The sequence below is a fragment of the Daphnia pulicaria genome, chromosome 1 (assembly GCF_021234035.1).
Source record: "Daphnia pulicaria isolate SC F1-1A chromosome 1, SC_F0-13Bv2, whole genome shotgun sequence".
NCBI classification, from domain to species: Eukaryota; Metazoa; Arthropoda; class Branchiopoda; order Diplostraca; family Daphniidae; genus Daphnia; species Daphnia pulicaria.
Window position 1 is genome coordinate 32,031,763 of NC_060913.1, and position 23,671 is coordinate 32,055,433.

Sequence of the window (23,671 nt, forward strand, 5' to 3'; positions counted from 1 at the left end):
GAAAATCCCGGGTTGCAATGTCGAACCTCCGCGTGCAATCTGCCGCTGCCACCGCGCTGGCTGGTGTTGATACTACCTCCTTGTGCCTCTCGCCGTATATACTACTTCCGCTCTGGATTTTTCTGTTGCTCCAGCAGTCGCTCCTCAAATCTCCAACCATCCGCTCGACTTGTCGTCAGTACGTATCCGGAGTCAAGCACGGCCGCAGCTTCAATCAAAATCTTAAGACCAAATTTCGATATAGGAATTCGAATTTGACCGTCATTGTTTAACAGCGCCACTCAGGAAGAATATTCAAGTGTTTAGTAAGTAAAAGTTTAAAACAAAATTTGTCAATTTACATTTTTTTAAAATAAATTTTTCTCGATTTACTTGAAATCTTTTAGTCAACTTATATTGCGAATATTTCGTCAGCACTTCAGTTCTGTCATAACTTCTATTCATCAGCGTGTGAGTATATCCATCGAGAGAGCCTTTTATGATATAACTCGATGAATAGATAGGATAATTGAGCAAAGCTCCCGTCTCTTAATCACGCAGGATTTTCAGGACGACATGAGTTCGCTAATTCGTTTCTGTTGGTGCTGGACCCTTTTAGTGACGACGCTAGTGAGATTATCACCCGCCGCTCTTACCGGTAAGTATTTCTTTTTTTGATTACGGTTGCGGCGCTCACATTTCCGAGTCAAGAGACTGACAGAGGAGAGACTGTGAAGTCGGAAAGGATCAAATTGCTGGTGTTGATGATTTGATTGAAACGAAACAAAAAAAAAAGCGACAGATGGAGAGGAACCGGAGCCAGAGTTTATTGACCAAATAGGCAACGTGACGATAGCTCAGGGAAGAGATGCTATCCTATCTTGTTCCGTCGCCCACTTGAACGACTACACGGTGAGAACTTGTACATATGTAACCTTTATTTTGAGCAATGAGAGTATGAGCCAAGGGGGGGGGGGGGCGAAGAATAGTTTCTAATCGAATTCCTAACTGTTCGTTGCCAGGTTGGCTGGGTGAAGGTGGACACGAAAGCCATTCAGGCAACTGGCAGGCGAGTGGTGACTCTAAATACTCGCGTCTCGGTCGAGAATATTCCCGGCTCGCCCGTTTGGAAACTGTGAGTGGCCTTTTCACTATTAGACCATGTCCTGTATACACTCTAATCTTCTCGACGACGACAAGAGTCACAATAATAGCTGATACAATACCAAGACGATGGCGATAGCGCAATTCGAACTTGTTCTCCCATTTCTAAATGCTATTTTATTTTCTATATCTGTCGTCTCATTTTGTGACATGGCGATACGGACAAAAGGATCATCAAGAGCGCCCAACCCGACGACGCTGGTTACTACATGGCTCAAATCAACACGGACCCGATGAAGAGTCAAGTATGCACACTACCATTAGTCTGATTTCTTGCTCAAGTCATGTTTGCATTGTGTGCATGACAATACAAAAGACATGCGCAGCATTTACTAAATTTTGATGTTAATCAACAGATGGCTTATTTATCGGTTATGGAACCGCCCAATATTGACGACGAGGCGACGCCGAGTATCAGGCAAATCCGAGAGAATGAATCGGTTGACCTCCATTGTCAGGCCAGCGGCCAGCCCATGCCGAACATAACATGGAAGCGAGAAGACGGCACAAACATCAGTCATGGTTTGATTTTCGCACACAATTCCGTTTGAAATCGACGTTTTTCGGCCCCGCCTCTCTGAGCTAGTATATTGAATGACGTGTCGTCCATGCAGATTCCTGCCGCCATTTGAATGATAACAACATTCAACAGCAGCAAAAAGATCTGTCGCTAACCGGCACACTCCCCAAGGGTTACGGCCGATTTTGCATCGCTTCGACCGGACGTTCCTCAATGGGAACTTACCTTTGTATCGCTTCCAATGGAGTACTACCGGCAGTCAGCAAACGTATCCAGCTCGTCGTTTTATGTGAGTTGACGCGTCTACCAAGCAGCCTACAGTCTCATAGCCATACGTATATATCTACATAGCTATCGATCACATCGCTTTCTCGTGAATCCATCAATACCATAAGAAAGGGGTTTGCAAATCGACTGTCGAGGATTTCAAAAGAGCCCGCCTCTATTCAATTTGAAACCAGCAAAAAGCCTTTTCGAATAAGATAATGAAATAAAGAGAAGTCAGAATGGAGCAGGGTGTCATTTCGTGGACTCATTAAGAATGATTAATTCAATTTTAATAGAGATAACATTGTTCTTTTTATTCTCCTTGTCTAGTCCCGACTACCATTCGGGCAGAAAAACCATTAGTGGGAGCTCCCGCTGGAGTCAATGGCGTAGGGCTGGAGTGTATTGTTGAAGCCTCGCCCATGACTCATCACCTCTTCTGGTACAAAGGCAGTAAGTTTGATCTTTTAAAATGACATTGTTACAGGTATTGAATCTATTAACACTTTTATATAATGCGTTATAATTCCCTGCATACGAAAGATTACTCAATCGGCTCAACACAGCGCTATTCTTTGACGGTTCAAAAGATCAACATCTACACTATTAAGATGACGTTGGCTATTCTAAATCTACGTGAGGAGGATGCCGGTCTCTACCGGTGCCAAGCGGGAAAGAGTGAAGCAACAATCCGCCTCTATAGTACGTAGGATTATATTTTTTATTTTATTTTCATTAACATACAATAAATATGCCTATTCCATTTGCATATTGTTTCATTCGCAGTACACACTCCACTGACTACAACGACACAGTCAACAACTGTTGAATGGACCAGCATTGCAACTGAAACAGCGCCATGGAAACAAAGGCCGGCCAGAACTAATAGCCCCAGCAATAAACTATTTAGTCAAACTTCTAATATGGTCACGACGGAAGCTTATAGGTCGGTGACACTCTATCAACACACATCCTCTGATGAAGCTGATGTTTTTACTAGCAGTAAAAAACCCGCGCAAGACGTCATTTACAAAAACCTATCTTTTCATAGAGGCCAATCTAGTAGTTCACCAAAATTGGCAAAATTTAGTCTCGTTCAACTATTACTGATTCCTTCAATTATTACTAGTTTCACAGAGGTGATTTGGTTCTTCTCGTGTAATAGGTAAAAATTTGAACAGCTCATAGACACGGTTTATATTATGTAGCCTAGTGAGAAATAACTTCCCAGTTACTGTATGTAAAAAAAAATATACAATAGTCGTTCCTGCGGCTCATTCAAAATGTTGACTGTCTTAAAGAAACTAAAAACTGCAGTAGAAATTTAGAATTCTTCGTCAGCTTATTGATACTGTTGATAGGCCTACTTCTTTTCCGTGACTGTATATTTTGCGAGCGAGAAATCAGGTATTTTGCCAAGAAATATTCTAGGTAAAGAATTGATCAATTTTGTTTTCGCCAAAACAAACAAACCAAACAACACATTTTATTATGCTAATTATTTAATTAACGTAAATACAAGAAATGTTGAATAGAAATAATTTTATTACCCCCTTATAGTCAAGTAATAACTTTCTGTCAATAGGTGATAATAGCCGTTTATTATGTATGGTTGAATAAGACAAGGTTGCAGGTCTATGCCAGAGCTATAGAATAATGGTACTTATAGCCACTGCCATGTTGACTCCCGCTCTCGTAAATTTCTCTGGAGCTGTTGCCAATATCGCGACTTAATATTGGCAGTGGAGTGTGGAGTGAAAAACGGAGCTAAGATATCAATATGTGTTACTAACCCTTGTCTTCCCTACTCCCTACTCCCTTCACTCCAACCACACCCGTTGTGGTATGGTTTGTAGTTAAATTCTGCTGGGTCAAGTCTTCTGCTGATGTTCGTTACTGGGCGCACTTCTCCGTATAGATTTTCTGGAGTAGCACTGCTCCCAGTCCGAGAGTACGAGATTAATGCTTGTAGTATCTCTCCTCCTTCACAGGGCAGAGCTAACGCGGTTTGTTCACCATGGCTTCTTTTAGTTTTTGAAAGGCTGATTCCTGTGGTTCCTCCCAACGCCAGATTCCGTTTTTTTTTAGTAGTTCGTTTAGTGGTGCGCTGATTGCTGCAAAGCGGTCAATAAAACGCCTATAAAATGATGCGGCTCCCGCGGCTCCGATGAAACTGCCCCCATTTAGCCCCTCCTACTGAAATTAATATTGAGTTATCTTTTTAATCTACGCATTTCAATAATAGTGATTCATGTAGTTGGAAACACCCTAAAAATTCTATTATAATGATATTTTTAATTATTTTTCCGTGATAACACCCCATCCGAGTTTCCCCAAAGAATACCCACCGTCCGATAGATGACGCATTGACGCTGTCCTCTCATGGTGAACGGACGAGTCGCACCTCCTCAATTTCCCCTTCCTGCGTGTAATTCTAGTTTGTCTGCTATTTCCCAGCCGAAAAACGTGTACAAACCAAACTCTCAACTGAAAAAAAAAACAACAACAAATCGAAAATGATCTCCATAAAAATCTTTTATTTTTGCGGTCTGTTGTGAGGTATTTATGCAATTTAATGCATCATAGATCGTGTAACAACTTATTGAATCCCAACAGGCAAAAGGCTGTCATTTCCAGCAGCATCATTCACTCAAGCGGCGTCGGCCGAGAAAATACAAAGGATCGTCAACGACATTTCCCAGCTTACCCTCCTTGATGTTGCAGAATTAAACCAAGTCTTAAAAACAACTCTTAAGATTCCTGATGCCCCAGTAATGGCATATGGTGCAGGTCCTGCTGCAGGCCCAGTTCAACCAAACGAAGTGATTATCTTAAATATTTACACATTTTCCTTCATCTCTAATTTATTTCCTATTATTTTACTCTAGGAGGAAGAAGAAGCTCCTAAGACGAAAGTTCAAACCGTTTTTACAGTCAAACTCACCAAATTTGATGAAACGAAGAAAATAGCTTTAATCAAAGAAATTAAAATATTGTTGAAGGAATGAACCTTGTTCAAGTAATATATTTAATTTTTGAAATGTGTGTGTTGTCAAATGTTAATGTTCTTATTTTTCCTATAGGCAAAGAAATTTGTAGAAACTCTCCCTGCAGTTGTACGAGCAGATATTCAAAAGGACGAAGCAGAGAAACTTTCATCTCTGATTACTGCTGCTGGAGGTATTTGCGAAATTGTTTAATTTGAGTTTGTTTTGTAGTTGAAACCAATAAAAAAAAACAAAAAAAAAAACAGTAGCTTTAGGTTTTGGTTTTTATTGAAATAGTTAAGGAGTAAATAAATTGGGGTAAAAGGGGAAACGGATTATTGGGTTAAATACGCACTTGATCTGGATTAATAGCGAGCTCAAAAACTCCATTTAATTATAAACTTAAACCTCCGACTAAATGCTGATCAGTTGCAATTCTAGCATTTCTTCGATATTTTTTCCCGCAACACATAAAATTATGGTAATCTGTTTTGGTGAAGTATTATGTTAACATCAAGAATGAACACCATATGCAATTCTAAAGCACTCCATCGCACTCCATAAATCGCATCGATATTAGAGTTCACTATTTTATTCGGCTCAAACCTGCTCAAAAAATGTAGTAGTTGTCGAAAGAATAGACAATGATACAACTACATTTGGAACCGAACGAGATGGTAAAATAACGAGAGTGTGAACACGATTTGTGTAACCGTTTTTCCAGTTAATGTTAATGTACAACATGTCAATGAACTCGCAATAACAATAACAACCAAGATTGAGTGAAATGACGCGGGCGGCCGTGGGCTGTGAAAAAGACGGGTCTTGTTCTTGACAACAGTGTTTGTGGCGGTTGTTAGTTTGAAGGAAAGGGCAATGGACAAAGGTGTTTGAAGTCTATCTGTCAACCAGTTTGTAGTCAAGGTTATCGCGATTTTTTGATCCTCATAAAAAAAAGTCGCTATTATTCTTTTACAGAAACGTAACAGAACAACATACAACTGCATACAACCCCTGGAGGTAAATTCACACATGTTGTCGCTCTGCTAACTCAATATGTGTAGAATGAAGAGAAAAAGGAATAATTCAAGTTGGAGTCGGATTGTTTTTATAAAAAGAAAAATCTTGGACATTTGTTACATACCTTTGACTGTTGAAAATTTGAAGAGCGATATAATAATAATGGGCTCTTCCATATTGAATTACGTCCAAATAAGGATATAATATACATTCAACCATAATTTATAAGATTCCGTTAAATGTGTTGTATTGTTACTTTATTTTAAAGACTATTAACAATCGCTTGCTTCAGAAAGTAACTTATTTCATGGGTGTGGTTTGAGAAATGCACAGACTAAACTTATTAAAATGGAGAAGCAAGCAAAAAAAACAATTGCAAAATTTCAACCATTTTTTTCAAGGTTATTGCGATTCATTCAAGAACGCTATTTTGTAATGTACATAGATTCTTAGCATATTCTTGGTTTACGCCACTGCCCAATACCACCTTGGCTATTATTGCCCTAGTTTCACTAGCCAATTCTATGCTTCGGGTGTTCTCGAACAGATCGCTTATTACGGATTTTCCCACCCCGGACAGGTTACTTCCCACTACGGCGATGTATTCGGTAAGCCTATATTTATCAACCCGGTAGGAAAGGAAGTCATGGTCTTCTACACCGCTGACAGAAGGGGATATTCCGCGATGCGTCCAACTACTTGCCCGAAAAAGCTCCTGTTGCTCTAGCCGTCGAACTCTCAAGTCTCTCGAACCCGTTAAGCAAAATCCCGAAGTCGCTGAGGCAAAGGTTAAGCTTTTCTCTCTGCAAAAGGCGGGCAAAAGGAGGTCTCCGCTAGCCGCACCAAGTGTCAGGTTCCTGTCTACCCCGCGCTGCTCTGTCTTACACTCCCTGCACCCCGGCATACTACCCCGGTGCTCTTCCCGCTGTTAAACACGTCGCTCCTTAAGTTGCCCCTGTTCCGTTGTTTGCCAACCTTGAAACCAACCTTGAAGACCCTTTCACTGCCGAGGCTGATCGGCTGATCCTTCCGCCAAGGCCCCAGCTGATAGGCCTACCACCAAGTTTGACCTCAAGGAAAAGAGCTTCGATGTTGTCACTCCCGTTGTCTACACGTGGCTACCCTTATTACGCACCTTACGCACTTATCCGAATGCTAGCTATCCCCAGATCAACGGATTTTACGCGGCTATTAAACGATTAGACACCTTGGATCGCCTTGGATTTGCTGGACAACATCAACAAGTTAACAGTATATGCAAAACATCTCGTCTGTACGATTTTTCTGATAATTAAGTTTGTTAAAAATGACATTTTTTGTGAAATTGGTTCGGAATGAAATTTTTTCGCACTATATGACGAATCGATTCGAGTTTTACTCAATGTTCGGGAATTTGGAATGACATGGATCTTGTAATGCCCAAAACATAACCAGCAGTGTTTCATGCAATTTCATTTCTGAATTGAATTTTAACATTGTGCTAATTACTTTGAGCTTCTATCGCAGTACTAACTATTGAAGATCTTTTCCCCATTTACCAATCAATTAAATGTAATGCGATATGATTACATGATATGTGTGAATGAGAACCTAACACATGTTATTTAAAGAAGATATTTATTATTTTCATCTGCATCTTTAATTATTTCTATAAAATTATTTTAGCCATATTTATCCGAACCTAATAGAACAATGAAATTGTGAAACATACAGTTTAACTACAAAATGTTGAAAACTAAGAAGAAATTTACTTATCATATCATGCGCGTTTACTTTTATAACTTGATCCGCTATAATCTCTAAAATAATTGTGATAGGTCGCTGAACGTTTCCCAAGTTCCCAAAAATAGTTCGAAGCGTAATTTTGTTTTTCTCCCTTAAATAATAATTTTAAAAAACTTAATACGGAAGAACCTCGGGAAGAACACCTAGATTATATTTATTGAAACTGTAGCTTGCCAAGTTGGAACCAATTGAGGAAACCGGAGAAAACCGGCATATCATTAACTAGACAATAAACGCACACACCAGTTGGGTGTGGTTATCTTGACAAACCAGAAACGGGATCAATGTGTTTGTACACCGATGATTGCCACGCATCACACAAGTTTTCAAGGTTATTTCAAATCTTCAGTAAAAGTATACATTGGCTGCGGAATCAAAATAAGAATGTAAATAAGGAAATTTCACAACTTTGGGTGTAGTCTATAGCCTCTGGATAACTTTTGCTTGATATTACAGTATAAAAGTGCCATCGAGAAACAAACTCGTCACTTGGTCTGCAGCATCTGTTTCATACTAGCATCAACATGAAAGTCTTGGTAAGTAGCCTTCTCCCATCAACCCCACAAACAAAAACTAGTGATTGACTTAAAAATACTAACCTTTTGTTGATGATGCAGATTCTTAGCATCTTCTTGGCTTGCGCCTCCGCCCAGTACTACCCTGGTTTCTACGGCTATCCCGCCACCAGCCAGTTCCACGCTCAAGATGTGCTGGGACAGGCCTCTTATGGCTATGCTTACCCCGGACAGGCTGCTTCCAACTACCGTGACATTTTCGGCAACCAAGTCGGTTCATACGCTTACATGGGACCCAAAGGAGAAGTTCGTGTCAACTACGTCGCCGATGCCGTTAACGGTTTCCGCGTTGTGTCCAACAACTTGCCTGTTGCTCCCGAAGATACCCCCGAAGTAGCTGCTGCCAAGATTGAACACGCTAAACTCGTCAAAGAGGCCGCAACCAAGAAAGCTGCCGAACCCGCTGCTAGCCGCACTAAGCGCCAGGTTCCTTTCTACCCTTCTGCTCTGCCTTATGCTCTTCCCTACACCGCCCCTTACTACAACTACGTTGCTCCCGCTCCCTTGGTTGCCAAGACTACCTTGAAGACCGTCACTGCCGAGGCTGATCCTTCCGCCAAGACCCCAGCTGATACCACCAAATTCGACCTCAAGGAAAAGAGCTTCGACGTTGTCACTCCTGTGGCCTACCCCTACGCCCCTTATGGTTACACTTATCCTTTCGCTGCCCCCACTGCTGTTGAGAGCTCCCGCAAGAAGCGCCAGATTATTATTATACAGAAAGGAAAAGACCAGGCACCTGAACAGCACATTGATTAAATCGCCCGATTTTTTCATGACAATATGGGACGGATTAATTGCTGATAGGGGGAGAGAGGGGCTAGTTGTCAGATGCATTTTTCCTGAATTTTTTTGAATTTTTTTAGTACACTACTGGTAAAATGAATGAATGAATCAGATTCAGATTTCAATTCTCTATGAATTGATCGTATTTGTTTACAATTTTCATTTACAGGAAATTGTGAAAAATTGAAAAAAAAAGTCTGTCAACTTGCCCCAACAACGGGGTAAGTCGTAGGTCAACATGCCCTTCAAAATTTCTGACAACTAACCCCACAGGGTGCTTTTCGAACAAATAAATTTATAACTAAATAACTTTTTAATTTATAAATGTCGGGTTTCTTTTAAAAATAAGACAAACATTAATTCTTTTTTTCTAATGGGCTTTCTGACACTCTTAGAGTTTTATACTATGAGAAAAATGAAAAGTGCTGAGAGGCCCAAATAAACTTTTTGCTGTTTTTTTTCTTTTTGCTATAACTCCTGTTGGGGAAGTCGTTTTTTTTATGAGGTGTGTATTCGCCGAAGGCGAATGTTACCAATTTATTGTCATAGGCATGGTAAAATACAAGAGTCAAATTATTATGAAGTAGAGATAAAATAAAGATAAGAGAGGAGGATGGGAGAAGAGAGAGGGAACCGACAAGAAAAATTAGGCAGAAGATCGAAAGTAGAACTGGAATTCTGGAAAGAGTGGAGCGGAGCGGCACGCGACATAATTAGGCAGGGGAGAGCATTCCGGCTGAAAGACCGAGTAAAAAAACTAAAAAGACTAAAGAGAATAAAAAGACGCCACTGCCGACCCCCCAGATGGTCCGGAGCGACGAGATGCAGATTTGGATGTCACCAGCACCGCGAAGCAACGGACGACTCTTACGGTCACGGTCCTGTTAAGACGCCCGCTAGAGCCAGAGGGTGACAACAGGGTCGAATACGCCAGAAAATAGAAACAAAAGGAGCGGCCAAAAACGCAACTAAGAGAACAGAATAAAATATAAAAGGATGGGAAAGGTAATGGCGGTTATAGTCTTTTGATGGAACATAGGAATTTGACAAACGCAGACCATATATAGAGTTTTCGATTGGAAGAAGGCGTCTAGTGGGACTGGACAAGAAGCTTTAGCTCAGCCGCAGAATCAATAAGGCGTACTCGGTGTGCGACGTGACTTACACAGACAAATAAAATGTGCGCTGCGTCTTCCACTTCCCCTGACAGGCAGGGGCAGAGTGGTGACGGGGACCTTTTGATTTTAAAAAGAAAATTGTTTAGACCGCAGTGGCCCGAGAGAAAGCTGCAGAGAAAGAAAGGTAATTTAGAAGAGGACAAAATCGAGGCGGATTCCACTGAGGGAAAGAACAAGCGGGTCTGGGCACCCGTATTTGCATTTTGCCAGGCTGCATTCCAAAGGGAAAGCATTTCTGACCGCAACATTCTTTTCCTGTGCGGACCAAGGGTTATGCCTGCTGGAGCTTCAGACGCCAGAATTTTGGCAGAGATACCGCCAGCAACTTGTAACGACGAGGGTGGCAGAAGAGCAGCTATGGTAGAGATGGATCTCTTTAGAACCGTTTCGATGATTTTGAGGTGCAGAGGGAGGATGTTGGCGAGAATAAGGGCCGCGTCAGTAGACGTGGATTTGAACAGTCGGCCAATGGTCAGCGCAAAAGGGCGTTGGGCGGATTTCAGGGCTGCAATTACACGCTTCCTGCGGATGGCCGAAGCCCAAACAGAGCAGTTGTATAGTATAGTGGGAATCACGGTTGTTTTATATAGAAGAGAAATTGCATTGCGCGAGAGGCCCCAAGACAGCCGACAGCATTTTAGAATGAGGAACAACAGTTTTTTTTACCGCAGCGCATTTGTTAGATATGTGGGTGTTCCAGCTGAGTTTGTCATCGATGGTTAGACCAAGGTACAGGCATGAGTGGGAACGAGCAACACATACGTTGTCAACCTTCAAGGGCAAAGCCGACAGGGTTCGTTTCGAGGAGAAGACCATGAAGACGGATTTTAAGCCGTTGAAAGTTAGTTTGACCGAACGACCCCATGCTACAGCGGAATCACACATTGCTTGAAGGTTGGCAAGAGCAGTATCAAAGTTTTTGTCCATAGCGCAGAGAACAATGTCATCTGCATACGCCAAAATAAAGAAGAGAAAGGGGAAACTAAGGCTTAGCAGTTCCTCTATAAGAATGTTCCAAAGAAACGGTGAGAGGACACTGCCTTGTGGACAACCGAGCTCAGTGTTGGCAGTGAAGGAGGCCGAAACGTTTTTCAAAATGCTTGAGCGAGAGCTGAGGAAGTCACCCAGAATTTTTACTAAGAACTGGGGGCAGCCTTTTTTAATTAGGCTGTTCAGAATGGCTGGGTGCCAGGTCGCGTCGAAAGCTGACTTAATGTCTAAAAAAGCACAACAAGTGACCATCTTATTTTTTTTGTTGCCTTCGATTAACTTAATAAGAGAGAGGGAGGCCGTTTCTGTGGATAGACCTGCCCTGAAACCATGCTGACTGGGGCTGAACCAAGAGTGCGTAGCAGCCAAAGTCTTGAGTTTAGCAAGAATGATTTTCTCAAACAGTTTAGAGAGGCTGTTGATAATACTGATTGGTCTGAAACAGTTAGGGTGAAGGTAATTCGGTTTATTGTTTTTTTTTAAGGATGACGATAGAGGCGGTTTTCCAGCAATTAGGAAAGTAGTCGAGGTTAAAGCAAGCCGAGAAGAGGGCCGCTAAATGGAATTTGATTAAATCGAAGGAATGGCTTAGCCAGATGGACGAGATTTTATCCGAGCCGGCGGACTTAGAGAGACGCACACTATCGAAGGCCTGCTTAACTTCCGAAGGGAGGACAAGATATTCTGTAGAGGAGAGAGGTGCTTCGCAGAAGGTAGTTGAGGAGAGCAGAGCGGATTTGTGAAATTAGTCATCTGGAGGGTTAGTCGGGAAGAAGTGCGAGATGAAGGCAGAAAGGATGTCCTTTGGGTCGGTAATGGAAACTCCATCAATTATTAGTTCTGAAGGATGATTGTTTACTGGGGTGGATAGCGTCAACTTTTTTAACTCTCCAAAAATATCTCCGTTTAGGTTCCAGCTTTCTTTTTTTCCTGCTCTTAGGGTCCTTTGGTATTCGGCTTTGAGGTGACTGTACGCGTCTCTATTCCCTTGAGAGGGAGACTCACGACTGAGTTTGTAGGCGACTTTCAGCTTTTTACGCAGAGACCACATACTATCGGACCACCAGGGCATCCTAGCAGGGGCTCGGGAGGGATGAAATGGGAGTTTACTTTTCAGAGCAGCCGACTTGATAGAGTCAGTCAAATTTGCAATGAATGCTTCGATATCCTGAGGAGAAGTAAACGTCTGTATAGTACTGGGGCTGACCATGGTACCGAGGGAGGCTTCAAGGTTTGAGAGAAGAAGAGGCATGTTGCAGTTGGGAGGAGACGGAAGTCGGAACTCAGTACGTGCAGGCGGGGCAACACGACAACCAAAGGGCACCCGGAAAGAGATAAAAGGGTGGTCCGAGAGAGACGGATAGGCCGGGTATTGCCAACAATGGAGGGAGACGGAGTCCCCAGCCAGAGTGACGTCAACAAAGGACGTGTTAGACGGCTTGTGTGAGAGTAGTTTAAGATTCACATTTGTAACAGAGAGAGCGTTATTTAGGAAGCAGAGCTCTAGGTCAACGCCGATGTGGTCAGAGCGAACGCTGTTCCAGGCCTGACTTTTGGCGTTGCAATTGAATTGTTGGGGAAGTCGTATACTTTTGAAATTTTGTATGAGCAATTTGGGTGTTGTCTTTTATATTTGGTGTAAAAAGCTTGATTAGTTTTGGTCTGTAAGGGGTCTAACTAGCAAAATGCCTACTAACCCCACCTGCCAACTAGCCCCCCCCTCTCCCCTAAAGAAAAAAAGGGCTGTTGCCCTTTATAGCTGCACACCGCTTCTATCCTCTCCTGTGCCCTTCCAATAGAATGCATTATTCCTAGATACCAAGAAAGAAAGGAAATAAATAAAAAAGAACAAGCGCCGGCATCACCAGTTGCGCAGTCATACTTGTCCGTCTCATCCTCATCGTTGGCAAGTCTATAGGAGATATAGCGAACTCATCGGTATCACATATGTTTTACGACTAGACTGGACTGTAGAACACAAAAGGTGATGCTGTGTCTCCTCCCCATCCGATGAAAATCCCGGGCTGCAATGTCGGTGAACCTCCGCGTGCAATCTGCCGTTGCCACCGCGCTGGCTGGTGTTGATACTACCTCCTTGCTGTGCCTCTCGACGTATATACTACTTCCGCTCCAGCTTTTTCTGTTACTCCAGCAGTCGCTCCTCAAATCTCCAACCATCCGCTCGACTTGTCGTCAGTACGCATCCGGAGTCAAGCACGGCCGCAACTCCGCGCGTGGTGAAAACACGAAAAAAAAATACGGTTTTCAAAAAATTTTAACTTTTAAACTAAAAGCGGGTTAAGCGTGATTTTTTATATCGTTGCTCATTACAAATATTTCTATTACTCTTAAAAAAATGAAGGCCGTCCAAGCAGCCAGATTTTGTCAAAATTCAATCAAAATTTTAATCTCGGGATCAATTTTTGGGATAGACGGGAGAAATGTGTTTTTCCGGACGAAAACCAAAAGAAAGAGAAAAACTTTCTCTTTCTTTTCGCTTTTTTCCCTTTAAAAAAAAATTAATAGGCCAAATGTTAAATAAATCAAAAACACGCATCTAAAAAATTAAAAAAGGGGAAATTTCGGGGATTTATATTTTATTCCTCAGCTCCTGCGGACCGGAAAATTTTCCTTTGGCAAAAGTAATCTTAATAACAATAAGAACCCACAGTAAATAAATGGTGCAAATCTATTTTTTTTGCGACGGAAAAATTCGACTTGATATGGAATGACTCAAGACCAAATTTCTATACCTCCTATCATAAAATGAAAACACGAATTATAAGTTTTCCGTTTTCTTCCCCTTGATTCCCCATCACCAGTGTTGCCATATCAAAAAATCTCTTTCATCCCTTGGACGGAAGAGGGAGAAAGAGAAACGGTAAATATTTTTTGATATGGCAACACTGGTGATGGGGAATCGAGGGGAAGATAACGGAAAACTTATAATTCGTGTTTTCATTTTTGATTTCATTACTATAAATGAAACTTAAAAAATGTGATCTTATGACCACAGATAGAGCTAATGCAGCTCTTTTTTTTAAGAAATTTCCCACCCTATAATATTACGTAGATACCGAATGACAGGCCTCCAAAGTAAGCCCATTCCCTACTAGGCCTCTCGGCCGTACGGATACTTACGCAACGCGATAAAAACCACATATCGCGTTGCTGAAAAATTCTCAAAAAAAATCACATGAAACTCCACCCTAATATTAACCTTAGAAAAAATTTTTATTGAATTCTACCGAAAATTCAATTAATGGGAGCGTTTTGAAAAACGCGTTTTCCCTACTGATCCTCTCAGCCGTACGGATACTTTCGGTACCCACTGTACATTTTTTAAAATTAATTTTTCTCGATTTACTTGAAATCTTTTAGTCAACTTATATTGCGATTATTTCGTCAGCACTTTGGCTCTGTCATAACTTCTATTTATCAGCGTGTGGGTACATCCATCGAGAGCCCTTTTATGATATGACTCGATGAGTAGGATAATTGAGCAAAACTCTCGTCTAATATCGTCTCTAAAAAATCACGCAAGATTTTCAGGACGACATGAGTTCGCTAATTCATTTCTGTTGGTGCTGGACCCTTTTAGTGACGACGCTATAATGAGATTATCACCCGATCTTACCGGTAAGTATTTCTTTTTTTGATTACGGTAGCGGCGCTCACATTTCCGAGTCAAGAGACTGACAGAGGAGACTGTGAAGTCGGAAAGGATCAAATTGCTGATGTTGATGATTCGATTGAAACGAAACAAATAAAAATAAAGCGACAGATGGAGAGGAACCGGAGCCAGAGTTTATTGACCAAATAGGCAACGTGACGATAGCTCAGGGAAGAGATACTATCCTATCTTGTTCCGTCGCCCACTTGAACGACTACACGGTGAGAACTTGTACATATAACCTTTATTTTGAGCAATGAGAGTATGGGCCAAGGGGGCGAAGAATAGTTTCTAATCGAATTCCTAACTGTTCGTTGCCAGGTTGGCTGGGTGAAGGTGGACACGAAAGCCATTCAGGCAACTGGCAGGCGAGTGGTGACTCTAAATACTCGCGTCTCGGTTGAGAATATTCCCGGCTCGCCCGTTTGGAAACTGTGAGTGGTCTTTTCACTATAAGCCCATGTCCTGTATACACTCCAATCTTCTCGACGACGACAAGAGTCACAATAATAGCTGATACAATACCAAGACGATGGCGATAGCGCAATTCGAACTTGTTCTCCCATTTCTAAATGCTATTTTCTTTTCTATATCCGTCGTCTCATTTTGTGACATGGCGATACGGACAAAAGGATCATCAAGAGCGCCCAACCCGACGACGCTGGTTACTACATGGCTCAAATCAACACGGACCCGATGAAGAGTCAAGTATGCTCACTGCCATTAGTCTAATTTCTTGCTCAAGTCCTGTTTGCATTGTGTGCATGTGCATGACAATACAAGACATGCGCAGCATTTACTAAATTTTGATATTAATCAACAGATGGCTTATTTATCGGTTATGGAACCGCCCAATATTGACGACGAGGCTACGCCGAGTATCAGGCAAATCCGAGAGAATGAATCGGTTGACCTCCATTGTCAGGCCAGCGGCCAGCCCATGCCGAACATAACATGGAAGCGAGAAGACGGCACAAACATCAGTCATGGTTTGATTTTCGCACACAATTCCGTTTGAAATCGACGTTTTTTGGCCCCGCCTCTCTGAGCTAGTATATTGAATGACGTGTCGTCCATGCAGATTCCTGCCGCAATTTGAATGATAACAACATTCAACAACAACAAAAAGATCTGTCGCTAACCGGCTCCTATTCAATTTGAAACCAGCAAAAAGCCTTTTCGAATAAGATAATGAAATAAAGAGAAGTCAGAATGGAGCAGGGTGTCATTTCGTGGACTCATTGAGAATGATCAATTCAATTTTTATAGAGATAACATTGTTCTTTTTATTCTTCTTGTCTAGTCCCGACTACCATCCGGGCAGAAAAACCATTAGTGGGAGCTCCCGCTGGAGTCAATGGCGTAGGGCTGGAGTGTATTGTTGAAGCTTCGCCCATGACTCATCACCTCTTCTGGTACAAAGGCAGTAAGTTTGATCTTTTAAAATGACATTGTTACATATTGAATCTATTACCACTTTTATATAATGCGTTACAATTCCCTGCATACGAAAGATTACTCACTCGGTTCAACACAACGCTATTCTTTGACGGTACAAAATATCAACATCTACACTATTAAGATGACGTTGGCTATTCTAAATCTACGTGAGGAAGATGCCGGTCTCTACCGGTGCCAAGCGGGAAAGAGCGAAGCAACAATCCGCCTCTATAGTACGTTGGATTATATTTTTTACTTTATTTTCATTAACATACAATAAATATGCCTATTCCATTTGCATATTGTTTCATTCGCAGTACACACTCCACTGACTACAACGACACAGTCAACAACTGTTGAATGGACCAGCATTGCAACTGAAACAGCGCCATGGAAACAGAGGCCGGCCAGAACTAATAGCCCCAGCAATAAACTATTTAGTCAAACTTCTAATATGGTCACGACGGAAGCTTATAGGTCGGTGACACTCTATCAACACACCTCCTCTGATGAAGCTGATGTTTTTACTAGCAGTAAAAAACCCGCACAAGACGTCATTTACAAAAACCTATCTTTCCATAGAGGCCAATCTAGTAGTTCACCCAAATTGGTAAAATTTGATCTCGTTCAACTATTATTGATTTCTTCAATCATTACTAGTTTCACAGAGGTGATTTGGTTCTTCTCGTGTAATAGGTAAAAATTTAACAGCTCATAGACACGGTTTATATTATGTAGCCTAGTGAGAAATAACTTCCCAGTTACTGTATGTAAAAAAAAATATACAATAGTCGTTCCTGCGGCTCATTCAAAATGTTGACTGTCTTAAAGAAACTAAAAACTGCAGTAGAAATTTAGAATTCTTCGTCAGCTTATTGATACTGTTGATAGGCCTACTTCTTTTCCGTGACTGTAACAACACATTTTATTATACTAATTATTTAATTAACGTAAATACAAGAAATGTTGAATAGAAATCATTTCATTTCCCCCTTATAGTCAAGTAATAAGTTTCTGTCAATAGGTGATGACAGATGATAGCCGTTTGTTATGTATTAATGGTTGCAGACAAGGTTGCAGGTCTATACCAGAGCTATAGAATAATGGTACTTATAGCCACTGCCATGTTGACTCCCGCTCTCGTAAATTTTCTCTGGAGCTGTTGCCAATATCGCGACTCAATATTGGCAGTGGAGTGAAAAACGGAGCTAAGATATCGACATGTGTTACTAACCTGCTTTGCCTCCCCCTACTCCATCCATTCCAAACACACCCGCTGTGTTATGGTTTGTAGTTAAATTCTGCTGGGTCAAGTCTTCTGCTGATGGGCGCACTTCTCCGCATATTTTCTGGAGTAGCACTGCTCCCACAGTCCGAGAGTACGGGATTGACTATTGAGCTTGTAGTATCTATTCTCCTCATTCACAGGGCAGAGCTAGCGTCGGTTCGTTCACCATGGCTTCTTTTAGTTTTTGAAAGGCTGATTCCTGTGGTTTCTCCCAACACCAGATTCCGTTCTTTTTGAGTAGTTCGTTTAGTGGTGCGCTGATTGTTGCAAAGCGGTCAATACATCGCCTATAGAATGATGCTGCTCCGATGAAACTTCCCTCATTTAACCCCTTCAACTGAAATTAATGTTGAGTTTTTTTTTTTTTAAATTTACGCTTTTCTCCAATACCCAATAGTGATTTATGTAGTTGGAATCACCGTCGCGCGTCAGTTATTTTTTTTCCGTGATAACACAACATCCCATTCGAGTTTCCCCAAGGAAAAACGAACCCACCGTCCGATAGATGACGCTGTCCTCTCATGGTGAACGGACGAGTCGCACCTCCTCAATTTACACTTCATGCCATCATGCGTGTAATTCTAGTTTGTCTGCTATTTCTCAGCCGAAAAACGTGACAAACTCTCAACTGAAAAAAAAACAACAAACCGAAAATGATCTCCACAAAAATCTTTTATTTGCGGTCTGTTGTGAGGTATTTATGCAATTTAATGCATCATAGATCGTGTAACAACTTATTGAATCCCAACAGGCAAAAGGCTGTCATTTCCAGCAGCATCATTCGGTTTCGTACGATAACTCAAGCGGCGTCGGCCGAGAAAATACAAAGGATCGTCAACGACATTTCCCAGCTTACCCTCCTTGATGTTGCAGAATTAAACCAAGTCTTAAAAACAACTCTTAAGATTCCTGATGCCCCAGTAATGGCATATGGTGCAGGTCCTGCTGCAGGCCCAGTTCAACCAAACGAAGTGATTATCCTGAATATTTTACACATTTTCCTTCATCTCTAATTTATTTCCTATTATTTTACTCTAGGAGGAAGAAGAAGCTCCTAAGGCAAAAGTTCAAACCATTTTTACAGTCAAACTCACCAAATTTGATGAAACCAAGAAAATAGCTTTAATCAAAGAAATTAAAAACATTGTTGAAGGAATGAACCTTGTTCAAGTAATATATTTAATTTTTGAAATGTGTGTGTTGTCAAATGTTAATGTTCTTATTTTTCCTATAGGCAAAGAAATTTGTAGAAACTCTCCCTGCAGTTGTACGAGCAGATATTCAAAAGGACGAAGCAGAGAAACTTTCATCTCTGATTACTGCTGCTGGAGGTATTTGCGAAATTGTTTAATTTGAGTTTGTTTTGTAGTTGAAACCAATAAAAAAAAACAAAAAAAAAAACAGTAGCTTTGGGTTGAGGTTTTTATTGAAATAGTTAAGGAGTAAATAAATTGGGGTAAAAGGGGAAACGGATTATTGGGTTAAATACGCACTTGATCTGGATTGATAGTGAGCTCAAATACTCCATTGGATTATCAACTTAAACCTCCGACTAAATGCTGATCAGTTGCAATTCTAGCATTTCTCCGATATTTTTTCCCGCAACACATAAAATGATGGTAATCTGTTTTGGTGAAGTATTATGTTAACATCAAGAATGAACACCATATACAATTCTAAAGCACTCCATAAATCGCATCGATATTAGAGTTCATTATTTCATTCGGCTCAAACCGGCTCAAAAAATGTAGTAGTTGTCAAAAGAATAGACAATGATACAACTACATTTGGAACCGAACGAGATGGTAAAATAACGAGAGTGTGAACACTGATTTGTGTAACCGTTTTTCCAGTCAATGTTAATGTACAACATGTCAATGAACTCGCAATAACAATAACAACCAAGATTGAGTGAAATGACGCGGGCCGCCGTGGGCTGTGAAAAAGACGGGTCTTGTTCTTATCATTAGTGTTTGTGGCGGTTGTTAGTTTGAAGGAAAGGGCAATGGACAAAGGTGTTTGACGTCAGTCTGTCAACCAGTTTGTAGTCAAGGTTATCGCGATTTCTTGATCCTCATATAAAAAAGTCGCTATTATTCTTTTACAGAAACGTAACAGAACAACATACAACCCCTGGAGGTAAATTCACACATGTTGTCGCTTTGCTAACTCAATATGTGTAGAATGAAGAGAAAAAGAAATAATTCAAGTTGGAGTCGGATTGTTTTTATAAAAAGAAAAATCTTTGACATTTGTAACATAGCTTTGACTGTTGAAAATTTGCAGAGCGATATAATAATGGGCTCTTCCATATTGAATTATGTCCAAATAAGGATGTAATACAATCAGCCATAATTTATAAGATTCCGTGAAATTTGTTGTATTGTTACTTTATTTTAAAGACTAACAATCGCTTGCTTCAGAAAGTAACTTATTCCATGGGTGTGGTTTGAGAAAATGCACAGACTAAACTTAAAATGAAGAAGCAAGCATACAATGCAACTGCAAAATTTCAACCGGTTTTTTTTTTCAAGGTTATTGCGATTCACTCAAGAACGCTGTTTTGTAATGTATATAGATTCTTAGCATCTTCTTGGTTTGCGCCACTGCCCAATACTACCTTGGCTATTGTGGCCCTGGTTTCACTAGCCAATACCACGCTCGAGATGTTCTCGAACAGGTCTCTTACGGATTTTCCCACCCCGGACAGGTTGCTTCCCACTACGGCGATGTTTTCGGTAAGCCTATATCAACCCGGTAGGAAAGGAAGTCATGGTCTTCTACACCGCCGACAGAAGGGGATATTCCGCGTTGCGTCCAACTTACTTGCCCGAAAAAGCTCCTGTTGCCCCCGCCGTCGAGCTATCAAGTCTACCGAACCCGTTAAGGAAACGCCCGAAGTCGCTGAGGCAAAGGTTAAGCTTTTCGCTCTGCGAAAGGCGGGCAAAAGGAGGCCTCCGCTAGCCGCACCAAGCGCCAGGTTCCCGTCTACCCCGCCGCTCTGTCTTACACTCCCTGCCCCCCGGCATACTACACCGGTGCTCTTCCCGCTGTTAAACACGTCGCTCCTTGAGTTGCCCCTGTTCCGTTGTTTGCCAACCTTGAAACCAACCTTGAAGACCGTCACTGCCGAGGCTGATCCTTCCGCCAAGACCCCAGCTGATACCACCAAATTCGACCTCAAGGAAAAGAGCTTCGATGTTGTCACTCCCGTTGCCTACCCTTATTACGCACCTTACGGTTACACTTATCCGAATGCCAGCTATCCCCAGGTCAAGGGATTCTAATACTATTAAACGGTTGGACACGTTTTGATTTGCTGGACAACATGAACAAGTTTACAGTACATGCACAACATCTCGTCTGTAGGCTACAATTTTTCTGAAAATGAAGTTTTTTAAAATGTCATAAATTTTTTGTGAAATTGGTTTGGAATGGAATAACATTTTTTCGCTCTATATGACGAATCGATTCGAGTTTTACTCAATGTTCGGGAATTTGAAATGACACGGATCTGGTAATGCCCATAACCATAAAATAACGTACATTACATTACATTACATAACAAAATAACCAGCAGTGTTTCATACAATTTCTTTTCTGAATGGAATTTTAAGCTGTGCTAATTACTTTGAGCTTCTATCACAGTACTAACTATTTATTGTAGATCTTTTCCCAATTTAGCCTACCAATCAATCATGCAAATATAATACGATATGATTACATGATATGTGTGAATGAGAACCAATGTTTAAGAAGATACTTATTTGTTTGTGTTTTATTATTTGTTTTGGTGTCATACAGTACCTACATCGTGCCGCAGATCAAACAAATTATTTCTATAAAATTATTTTAGCCATTTTTAATCCGAACCTAATAAAACAATGAAATTGTGGAACATACAGTATAACTACAAAATGTTGAGAATTAAGAAGAAATTTACTTATCATGCGCGTTTACTTTTATAAATTGATCGCTGAATGTTCTCCAAGTTCTTAAAATTAGTTCGAAGCGTAATTTTGTTTTCCTCCCTTAAATAAATTTAAAAAAAAAATTTTACACGGAAGAACCCCGGGAAGAACACGTAGATTATCTTTATTGAAACTGTAGCTTGCCAAGTTGGAACCAATTGAGGAAACCGGAGAAAACCGGCATAAAATTAACTAGTCAATAAACGCACACACCAGTTGGGTGTGGTTACCTTGACAAACCAGAAACGGGATCAATGTGTTTGTACACCGATGATTGCCACGCATCACACAAGTTTTCAAGGTTATTTCAAATCTTCAGTAAAATTATACATTGGCTGCAGAATCAAAATAAGAATGTAAATAAGGAAATTTCACAACTTTGGGTGTAGTCTATAGCCTCTGGATAACTTTTGCTTGATATTACAGTATAAAAGGGCGATCGAGAAACAAACTCGTCACTTGGTCTGCAGCATTTGTCTCATACTAGCATCAACATGAAAGTCTTGGTAAGTAGCCTTCTCCCATCAAACCCACAAACAAAAACTAGTGATTGACTTAAAAATACCAACCTTTTGTTGATGCAGATCCTTAGCATCTTCTTGGCTTGCGCCTCCGCCCAGTACTACCCTGGTTTCTACGGCTATCCCGCCACCAGCCAGTTCCACGCTCAAGATGTGCTGGGACAGGCCTCTTATGGCTATGCTTACCCCGGACAGGCTGCTTCCAACTACCGTGACATTTTCGGCAACCAAGTCGGTTCTTACGCTTACATGGGACCCAAAGGAGAAGTTCGTGTCAACTACGTTGCCGATGCCGTTAACGGTTTCCGCGTTGTGTCCAACAACTTGCCTGTTGCTCCCGAAGATACCCCCGAAGTAGCTGCTGCCAAGATTGAACACGCTAAACTCGTCAAAGAGGCCGCAACCAAGAAAGCTGCTGAACCCGCTGCTAGCCGCACTAAGCGCCAGGTTCCTTTCTACCCTTCTGCTCTGCCTTATGCTCTTCCCTACACCGCCCCTTACTACAACTACGTTGCTCCCGCTCCCTTGGTTGCCAAGACTACCTTGAAGACCGTCACTGCCGAGGCTGATCCTTCCGCCAAGACCCCAGCTGATACCACCAAATTCGACCTCAAGGAAAAGAGCTTCGACGTTATCACCCCTCTTGCTTACCCATACGCCCCTTATGGTTACACTTATCCTTTCGCTGCCCCTTTCGCTGCCCCCACTGCAGTTGAGAGCTCCCGCAAGAAGCGCCAGGTTATCGCTGTCCCCGCACCTGACCAGCAATTCCTCGATGACCTCAAGTACAAGAGTGTCGATTTGAACCAGAACGGTCAACCTGACCAGGCTGTTGTTCCAGTCACACCCGTTCTTAAGACCTACCCTTATTATCCCTATGCTGCCCTCCCTTACTCTGGTTACTACCCAACTTACCCAACTGCTTTCCCTTTCTATGGTTAACTAATACCGAAACAAAGCACTTGATGCAGCATTCGACTCCTTTTTAAATCATGTTGCCCAGCATCCGTTTCAATCGTTTGTTATTGTTCTTGGTAATGTGAAATTGTATTGGAAATTGGCTTGGAAGAAATTACATTTTTTGTTTTGTTTATGAAAACGAGCAGAGCTTTTATTCAGACTAAAAATTTTTTCACTTAAATTTGTTCTCTTATTCGCGTGCTGTCTTGGGCATCACTAATAATAATAATTACCATTGGAAGAGACCATTATTTGATGTTAAATTTAAGTCTGCCGAGTTGAGTAATTAAACAAGAAGTTAGCATCTAAAAACGCAACCAATTGAAAGAAGTAAATGCCCTTCAAAAGAACGAGAAACGGGATTCTAAATATAGTATGAAGCCTGTGGCTAATAACAGCTTGTACGTCACGCCGGTCACGGTCGTTACGCGGTAAAATCTCGAATATGTAATGAAGTGAGGGATGAATAGTACCCAGTTGCAATTTCTAGCCTTTGGCTGTTTCGTTCAAGTAAAAATATTTACGAATTAAACACCGAAGATATAACGTGCGCAACCTTCAATTTCC

General features: G+C 41.4%; 5 protein-coding genes and 1 pseudogene across 5 annotated transcripts; all 6 read left to right on the top strand.

Annotated features, from left to right (window-relative positions):
- The first annotated feature begins 548 nt into the window (after positions 1 to 548).
- LOC124320659 (lachesin-like) lies at positions 549 to 3,176 on the top strand. The gene is made up of 9 exons (XM_046783517.1): positions 549 to 637; positions 776 to 891; positions 1,002 to 1,114; positions 1,313 to 1,388; positions 1,500 to 1,665; positions 1,758 to 1,952; positions 2,261 to 2,383; positions 2,474 to 2,632; positions 2,717 to 3,176. Exons 1-9 carry the CDS (start codon positions 556 to 558, stop codon positions 3,097 to 3,099), a joined length of 1,413 nt encoding a protein of 470 aa, XP_046639473.1. The 5' UTR covers positions 549 to 555; the 3' UTR covers positions 3,100 to 3,176.
- Positions 3,177 to 4,446: 1,270 nt separating this feature from the next.
- LOC124321791 lies at positions 4,447 to 5,180 on the top strand (annotated as a pseudogene).
- A 3,051-nt stretch (positions 5,181 to 8,231) lies between these two features.
- On the top strand, positions 8,232 to 9,392 carry LOC124320661 (cuticle protein 18.6-like). The gene is made up of 2 exons (XM_046783519.1): positions 8,232 to 8,258; positions 8,340 to 9,392. Exons 1-2 carry the CDS (start codon positions 8,247 to 8,249, stop codon positions 9,054 to 9,056), a joined length of 729 nt encoding a protein of 242 aa, XP_046639475.1. The 5' UTR covers positions 8,232 to 8,246; the 3' UTR covers positions 9,057 to 9,392.
- A 5,941-nt stretch (positions 9,393 to 15,333) lies between these two features.
- On the top strand, positions 15,334 to 17,057 carry LOC124321807 (lachesin-like). The gene is made up of 8 exons (XM_046784250.1): positions 15,334 to 15,358; positions 15,557 to 15,632; positions 15,748 to 15,913; positions 16,006 to 16,068; positions 16,228 to 16,350; positions 16,439 to 16,597; positions 16,682 to 16,974; positions 17,025 to 17,057. Exons 2-8 carry the CDS (start codon positions 15,597 to 15,599, stop codon positions 17,055 to 17,057), a joined length of 873 nt encoding a protein of 290 aa, XP_046640206.1. The 5' UTR covers positions 15,334 to 15,358; positions 15,557 to 15,596.
- A 1,127-nt stretch (positions 17,058 to 18,184) lies between these two features.
- LOC124320663 (39S ribosomal protein L12, mitochondrial-like) lies at positions 18,185 to 19,053 on the top strand. Its single transcript, XM_046783520.1, has 4 exons — positions 18,185 to 18,346; positions 18,404 to 18,623; positions 18,691 to 18,822; positions 18,887 to 19,053. Exons 1-4 carry the CDS (start codon positions 18,306 to 18,308, stop codon positions 19,001 to 19,003), a joined length of 510 nt encoding a protein of 169 aa, XP_046639476.1. The 5' UTR covers positions 18,185 to 18,305; the 3' UTR covers positions 19,004 to 19,053.
- Positions 19,054 to 22,018: 2,965 nt separating this feature from the next.
- LOC124320660 (cuticle protein-like) lies at positions 22,019 to 23,243 on the top strand. The gene is made up of 2 exons (XM_046783518.1): positions 22,019 to 22,129; positions 22,208 to 23,243. The coding sequence occupies exons 1-2, from the start codon at positions 22,118 to 22,120 to the stop codon at positions 23,084 to 23,086; spliced, it is 891 nt and encodes a 296-aa protein (XP_046639474.1). The 5' UTR covers positions 22,019 to 22,117; the 3' UTR covers positions 23,087 to 23,243.
- The last annotated feature ends 428 nt before the right edge of the window (positions 23,244 to 23,671 follow it).

Bases quoted from the DNA above. Each gene is read 5' to 3' on its own strand.
- LOC124320659 (XM_046783517.1), top strand. From the start codon at position 556: ATGAGTTCGCTAATTCGTTTCTGTTGGTGCTGGACCCTTTTAGTGACG. The intron at 892-1,001 runs GTGAGAACTTGT...GTTCGTTGCCAG, and splicing joins CCCACTTGAACGACTACACG to GTTGGCTGGGTGAAGGTGGA. The intron at 1,953-2,260 runs GTGAGTTGACGC...CTCCTTGTCTAG, and splicing joins TATCCAGCTCGTCGTTTTAT to TCCCGACTACCATTCGGGCA.
- LOC124321807 (XM_046784250.1), top strand. From the start codon at position 15,597: ATGGCTCAAATCAACACGGACCCGATGAAGAGTCAA. The intron at 16,069-16,227 runs GCTCCTATTCAA...CTTCTTGTCTAG, and splicing joins AAAAGATCTGTCGCTAACCG to TCCCGACTACCATCCGGGCA. The intron at 16,351-16,438 runs GTAAGTTTGATC...TGCATACGAAAG, and splicing joins CCTCTTCTGGTACAAAGGCA to ATTACTCACTCGGTTCAACA.
- LOC124320663 (XM_046783520.1), top strand. From the start codon at position 18,306: ATGATCTCCACAAAAATCTTTTATTTGCGGTCTGTTGTGAG. The intron at 18,347-18,403 runs GTATTTATGCAA...GAATCCCAACAG, and splicing joins TATTTGCGGTCTGTTGTGAG to GCAAAAGGCTGTCATTTCCA. The intron at 18,823-18,886 runs GTAATATATTTA...TTTTTCCTATAG, and splicing joins AAGGAATGAACCTTGTTCAA to GCAAAGAAATTTGTAGAAAC.